This window comes from Tupaia chinensis, unplaced genomic scaffold, assembly GCF_000334495.1.
Source record: "Tupaia chinensis unplaced genomic scaffold, TupChi_1.0 Scaffold000253_1, whole genome shotgun sequence".
Lineage (NCBI taxonomy): Eukaryota > Metazoa > Chordata > Mammalia > Scandentia > Tupaiidae > Tupaia > Tupaia belangeri.
In genome coordinates this window covers 528,052-535,742 of record NW_006159733.1, presented here as the reverse complement: position 1 = coordinate 535,742, position 7,691 = coordinate 528,052, and the positions used below count along the sequence as shown (strand labels likewise).

Genomic DNA, 7,691 nt, shown 5'->3' with positions numbered 1-7,691 from the left:
AGACAATGGTGAGTAAAGGATGGCGAGATCCCCCCTTTTTTCTCTGATTATACTGGGGTTTGCATTATGGTTGAATTTACTAATTTTTCTTACTAGATAATAGATTTGGCAGTGGAAGAACATGAGTCTTACCTACTTTGGAATAGCATATTGCTTTAAATGTATCAGCCTCTCCATAAATGTGTTTAAGTACATTTTCTTTTTTAAAATCATTTTAAAAACATTTAAACTTTTATTTTATTATTACTATTATTATTATTACTTAAACATTCGATTGCTATACATCATTTGGCTTGTAAAGAGAATTTACCCAATATGAAATACATGTCGGAGCAGCCCAGTTGAGAATACTATATACATTATCGTCAACAGGTAATAAACCATTTCCGTGTTCCACAAATGTCTTTCTACTCTATTTTATTTTTCTCCCTGATTTTCTTCCCTATACTATTCCCCTCTCTCACCCTCCGTCCACACTGGGAGAGATTATTTTTTAACAGGTCTGTAAAGAAAGAGCAAAATATTGTGAGTGGGATATCATGAGGAGGACATGAGGTCTAATGCGAATTTTTAAAAGGTTTATTTATTTATTTCTTCCATGAGTGAGACACAGAGAGAGAGAGAACAAGTAAGAAAGAGAACACAGCCCCAAAGGGTCTTGACACTGTGGTCCACCCCCAGCTTCAGCCAGCCCCAGATCACAGGCACGTGCATGTGGACATCTGGCATACTCAGAGAGGTCTCCAGAAGTGGATCTGGAAACTTTCTATGTGGCTCAGCTTGGTAGAGTGTTGTTTTACCCCTGTGCCATTGTCCGGTTCCAATAATAGATATTTTTTGATTGACAGAGAGTGTGCGTACTTGCCAGAGAGAGAGAGACAGAGACAGAGACAGAGACAGAGACATAGAGATAGACAGAAAGGAGAAATAACCTCTCAATGGGGTGTGGTCACACTGTAATCCTTTCTCCTCCATCTCTCCATCCTGTCTGCATTTTGGGCACATAGGCACACATGACTGGTGTGTTTCTCAAGCCATCAGGGCTGGGATTGGAATCTGTCTCACTTAACCACTAGGCCACGGGGTTGGCCAATTTTTTCTTTTCTTTTTTTTTTTTTCTTAATATGAAAGTTAGACAGCAGTTCAAGAGCATGCTGTCAGGAATGATCCAAAAGCATAAGGAACATTAAAGATACAGAAGAGAAGTGGGAATTATGAAAGCACAATCCTTGAGTAGGAGGAGATGGAATTCAGTGCCAAAGGGAGCATTAGCCATGATAGGCAGCTCAGGGAAGGAAGATGCAGGATGTCTGGGAGATTTGGAAGATGAGTCAGATCTGGTCCAATTTTTTCCATCTTTTCAGTGTAAGACAGGTCATCAGTTGGGAGTCAAGAAATGGGTAAGGATGCTGGTGGTTGGAAAAGGTTGTGGCGTAGTCGGCCTGGGGTGATGGTGGAAGTTGACTTGAACAGGGACATGTAATAGGGATTTCCAGGCAATGCATAGATACCTGGGAACACACAAGTCTACTGACAGACCTGATGGCTGGCCAGTGGAAATGAAGGGAAGGTCCAGAGGAGAGAACAAGGATTCAATACATTACCTTGGACGCATTTGGATAAATCTCTCAAGTTAAAGACATAGTGGGACTTGGCAGGTGTCGGTAGGAGATCAACACTCATTCTGTTGTAAATCTCAACTGAAGCTTCTACAATGTTTGGTGCAGTTTGCTTTACAGCTGGTGGAAAGTCATTCAGGAAGCCATTTAAGATGGCCTAGAAGTAAAACGCAATGTGAGATGATTAGATTTTTTTCCACGAAAAAGAGTCTTTTACTTTTAAACGATTATCAGTACACCAAGTAATTACATGTAACAAATTTGTGAATTCTATCATCTAATATTTTGATTAAAAGAAATTAAAAGCACCCCAAACGATTACACTAGTAGTCATTGTTCTATCCTTTAGCCGGAAAGGACTACTTTAAGGCTGGCTGCTGCTTCCCATAGGTTACTAGTAACTACTCACTACTTTTTCATAGATAAAGTCCCTGACCTTCAAGAAAGCATTAGGAAAAAAAAAAATCCCTTTCTTTCTTCAAAGAATTTCCCTTTTTACTAGATCTAAGAAAGACAAAGTTAACCCTGTGATAGGTGTTGCTTGAGTTAAAGGCATAGGAAAATAACATACACGCATTAAATTTCTAAGAAACATGAGGTAAAAAGATGAATTCTTCAGATAAGTTCTAAGTCTGTACAAAGAAGCTAGATATGCTACTCTGCAAAAAAGTGAAAGGACTTGCTATATAATATACAGAAATAATTTAATGCCTTTCCCAAGGATATAGCTGGAGCTCCGTAATGCTTCATATTCCACGAGGGCATCTAAGAGGCCAATCCATAGGACAGGCACTTCGTTCTTCTATCCATTTATGTGATAGCTTTCATGGATTTCTGGCCAGATGTCGCATACAAAAGTCAAGAGTTTATCCAAGACTTTATCTCTGTTCTGTAGGAAGTAGTTCTGGAGTATGGTCATCTTCTCCTGGGTCTCCTTCTCCACATCAGTGCTGCAACTACTGTGGGATCCCAGAGCCGTGGCTTCCTTGGCCTTCAATTCTTTCTCCCTCTGCCGGCGGTATTGTTCAATTTCAGCCTGAGCTGCTTTGGCCTGCTTCAGCCTCCTTTTCTTTCGCTTGCAGGCCTCGGACACCTTCTCCACCGCGAGCTTCTCGGCCTGCAGCAACTTCTGGTCCCGTGCGACTCGCTAGCCATGGCGGCGGCGACTCCGAGGCCCGGGCCAGCGGTCTTACCTAGCTAGAAGGCCCTTTGGGTCGGTCGACCCTGTGGCCCACGACCTGCGTCTGCGCACACCCTAGGTTGTTTTTTAAAACCAAACGTTTATCCTTTAAAGGCTCCAGATCTGATACTTTTCCTAATAACGAGGAAACTTCTAATGCAAGGGCATTTGAGTGTTAGAGCACTTCTGTTCATTTCAGAATATGTTTTGAATATGGGCTCACTGCTCTCTTCCATGCTTGCTGGTGCCACCTGAACAGCATTCTGACTGGTGAGTTTACTTTGAACTTGCTCTCAATTAATTTGGACCTCTGCTTGCGGTGGGTCCCGAAAGTCTTCATGGAGGGCATAAACTCATCTGGAAATGAAATAAAGTCCTCTGTCTGATTTTATGGGGGAATGACCAATATTCCCATAGATTTCATCTTTATGTATCCAAAGTGTGACTTATATTTAAATATGAACTCCCCCAATCCTCAGGCAACCGTACTGCTCTCCTGTCAGATCAGGAGCTTAGAAGACTCTTGATACTCCCATTTTTCTTTTTTTCCCTTCCCTTCCCTTCCCTTCCCTTCCCTTCCCTTCCCTTCCCTTCCCTTCCCTTCCCTTCCCTTTCCTTTCCTTTCCTTTCCTTTCCTTTCCTTTTCTTTCCTTTCCTTTCCTTTCCTTTTCTTTCCTTTTCTCCTTTTCTTTTTCTCTTCTCTTCTCTTCTCTTCTCTTCTCTTCTCTTCTCTTCTCTTCTCTTCTCTTCCCTTTCCTTTCCTTTTCTTTATTTTTTTTAAATACGTTTTTGCTATAGAGCACATGCTCTTACCAGAAAGACAGAGAGAGACAGAGAGACAGAAAGTGAGAAATCACCCCCCGGGGGGATGGCCACACCGCAATCCCTTCTCCTCCATTCTCCTCCTGGTATCTTGGGCACACACGCACACACGCCTGGAGTGAGTTGAAACCACTGCATCTGGGACTTGAACCGCAGTTGACTACATGGGAGTCCAGCAACATAGCCCTTATATAAACTGCTGGTCCCGACAACTTCGATTTTCTGACCCCCCCCCCCAATAAATCTTGAATAAGTTTCTCAAATCTGTCTGCTTCCTCTGACACCACCCCATTCTGGCCCTAACTCTTTTTTTAATCTGGGTGTCTTCACTCCCTCCTTCACTCATGGGCTTCTCTGCTTTATTTCTGGTCCCTGTTTGTTTCCATTAATCGTAAAAATCAGGTCATGTTTCTCTGCTGGTTCACTCTGTCCCCAGGCCCCTAACCTTACCTCTTCACTGATCACCGTGTTCCGGCCACCCCAGCCTAAACACCCCAAGCTCCTTCCTCCCCCAGGTCTCTGCACATGATCTTTCTCCCAGTACCCACAGGGCCCTCTGCTTGGTAGGAACTTCTCATCCTTCCTCTGTCAGGTTACCTGCCATTGTTTCAGGGAGGCATTTCCTGAGTACCCAATCTAAAACAAATCTTCCCATCAGGGTCTCTGATTATCTCCTACCTAACTTACCACAATTTGAAAGTACATACGCATATTTACTTGCTAGCCTCCCACCCCCAGTTGCTTGGGAAAATTATTATAGTTTATATAATAAATAATTCTCATCACCATTAATTCATAGCGAAGCCACCAGAATGCAGACTATTGCTTGTAAGTTAATATTTGTTACTTTAGACTTGGGGCTCACATATGAGATATCTTGAAATAAACTGAAGTGTTTGCTTTCAGTTGGCTCCTGTTGAACATGGCTTTAGCAACTTATGAGGACAGTTTATCTGTCTTTCTGAAGTACCTCCTCCTCTTGGACCTCCAGTATGAGTTTAACTTACTCCATATGGCCTATATTTTGAGTAGGATCATTCCAAACCAAATATCTATATCTATATCTATATCTAATCTATATCTATATCTATATCTACATGTATATATAGCCAGCTGTTTAGCATGGCATGGTGGCTAAGGTGGCTGGGTTCCATAATGGCTGTCTATGTAGTATGAGTCCTGGACCTAGTAGCTTGAAAAATATGCCAGGTATGTGTGTACATGTGCCCAAAATCCCAAAAAGGAGGGAGGATTGGAGGAAAAGAGATTGTGGCATGACCATCCCCTATGGGGGTAGTTTTTAAACTTTCCCTCTCTATTTCTCTCTGGCAAGCACACATGGCTCTAGTAAAACCAAACCAAACCAAACCAAGCAAAACACATATACACAAAGGCACATGCACACATGCATGCACACACACACATATACACACACACACACAAACACATGTATCACACATATGCAAAAAAGTTCTAGCCTATCTATTCTCCATTGCACAACTACAGTTTCTAACATACATATTAAAGGCTGTGTGGTATATGCCCATATATGTCTCATTCATCTGTTATCTCCTCTTTGTGGTGGAAGCTCCATGTGGATAGGAATGACATTTGTTCTGTTCGAAATGATCTAATATCTGGCATGTGGCAGGTACTCAACACCACATACTTGTTTAATGAATGAGTTAATGAATGAATGAAGGGTATTCATAAACTGAAATTAGCATGCCATTTTAGAGTTCACTGAGGGCCGGTGATCTACTTAAGGGTCTGACTTCTATGAGATGTTTGGCAACTTTCCAGGGCTTCCACTTAGAGTACTCACACAAGACAGAGCCAGAATTCTCCTGGTTTGGGGGCAGATGCTTTGTCAGGAAGACATATACAGTTGGCCATTGTACTCAATTACTATTGTTTTATCCTTCTACCTGGAAATCTCATTTAATTTAGTAGCAACATTACTGATTTAATTTGCTGAGTGCTGTTTAGTTTACCCTTAGAGTCTGTAGTGATGTATACTTCAGCATGAGAATTTCCAAATGTCAGTACATAGGTGTGTTATGAATTGTGGTTCAAAGATGAGTCATCCATAAAGTACATATTCTAATCTATGCAGTGGTACTGTCGTGGCATTAATGTAGTGTTTAGTTAGTTTTCAACAGATTATCAAAGGAAGTACAGTCAAGTGACTGCTTTAAAACTAGTAAGTGGGACCAGCAGTTAGCATAATGGCTATGTCACTGGACTCCCATGTAGTCGACCACGGTTTGAGTCCCGGACTCGGTGGCTTAAACTCACGCCGGGTGTGTGTACATGCGTGCCCAAGATCTTGAGAGGAGAATGGAGGAGAAGGGATTGCGGTGTGGCCATCCCCCCTGGGGGGTGATTTCTTGCTTTTTATCTCTCTGCCTCTGTCTGTCTGGTGAGTGCACATGCCCTATAGTAAAAACCTCTCAAAAACAAAAAACAAAAAACAAAACAATAAAAACCTAGTAAGTGATGGAGCCAGCAGGTGGCATGATGGTTAAGGTGCTGGACTCCCACATGGTCAACTGTGGTTTGAGTCCTGAACCTGGCAGCTTGAAAATCATGCTTGGCTTGAATGTGTGCATGCCCAAAACCCCAGGAGGAGAATGAAGGAGAAGGGACTGTGGCACGGCCAACTCCCTAGAGGGTGATTTTTCACTTTCCCCCTCACTGTCTCTGGCAAGCACATGTGATCTGGCGAAAATCTTTTAAAACATTAAAGAAAAACAAGCTAATAAGTGATTAAAACATTTTGTATACTACATATGTACTAGTTAGGCATATAGGCTTCCTTTATACAATATAAATAAATAAATTTGTGTTTGTTGTTAACAACAAATTTGCTTGAACTTATTGATTTTGCTTTTCTTCAGTTCTTAGTTCCCGGATTTTTTATCCTCCGCATAATGACAAGGATAGACTGGTGAGCTGTGCATCTGCTCAGACAGGTTGCAATTAAAAATGAAGTTTGATATCCACGGGCCTAGAGCAAGTCCTTTTTATCTTTGAGGAAAATATTCTATTTGTTCTGGCAATGAGAGAAATGCGCTTTCCCACCTAAATCCAGCCCAACCCAGTAGCTGCCAGAATCTCTCAATTTTGCCGCATTTCATTTCCATTTCCACCCGCAACTAGTGTGCATTTTAAATATAAACCTGTTAAGTTACAGTGGGAAGAAGCAGCTTCTGCTTCTGCCTGTTTTCAGCTGTGATGTGCTTGCCGAGTGATGTTCCGGTGAGTAACATGTTCCTGTGGATGTGATAATCTCACAGGAGGTGGGAGGTCGGGACAATTCCTTCCCCAGGAACCCAGACACCACTTTTTCATTTCCACCTAGCAGGCATTTTGGAATAATTAAGCATAACTTTTTGTTTTGGTGGGGATAGCCCTACAAGGGCCCTGCTAGCCCTTTAACTTATTAAAAAAATGAAATAATTTGCCAATGCAGTGCTTTCTCATCAAACATTAGTTACTTGGTAAACCCCTTACCATCGATCACATCACAAAGTGTGTCTCGGTAACATGGTTGGGAGTCCCTCATTTCAAACTCCAAAACAAAAAGAGGAAGGTTCTCAGAAAAAGTGGACAAGAGCTTACAAAAAACCCTTCTAATGTGGTAGTCTCCATGACCTACTTCATGACTTGTTCTAAGCCCTCTCAAAAGTTACAAAAAGTGGTAGTTTTTATATATCATTTGTCACTTACTCCTAGACATCTTAGAACTATTTAAAATGTACTAAAATTAATTTCCCATGGATATAAGCTATTTCAACATGAATAGAAAACCCCATCCCCTGTACTCGAGTTTGTGTAGGTGCTGGCTCTGTCCCTTTCTCTCTAAGAGGGATTCCATGGAAAGAAGAGGCTGACGCTGGTAGATGCAGAGGCTTTTTTTTTGGAGAGGTTTTTGCTATAGGGCACGTGCACTCGCCAGACAGACAGAGAGAGACATACAGACAGAAAGCGAGAAATCACCCCCCAGGGGGGATGGTCACACCGCAATCCCTTCTCCTCCATTCTCCTCTCGGGATCTTGGGCATGCA

General features: G+C 42.0%; 1 protein-coding gene and 1 pseudogene across 1 annotated transcript in view; both read right to left on the bottom strand.

Annotated features, from left to right (window-relative positions):
• Window positions 1–7,691, bottom strand: part of DNAH6 (dynein axonemal heavy chain 6) — a 314,451-nt gene that overhangs the window by 110,819 nt on the left and 195,941 nt on the right. Inside the window, exon 42 of the mRNA XM_006149128.1 lies at window positions 1,605–1,776. Coding sequence (XP_006149190.1) covers window positions 1,605–1,776 — 172 coding nt within the window. The remainder of the gene's footprint in view (window positions 1–1,604; window positions 1,777–7,691) is intronic.
• LOC102470696 (V-type proton ATPase subunit G 1 pseudogene) lies at window positions 2,422–2,774 on the bottom strand (annotated as a pseudogene).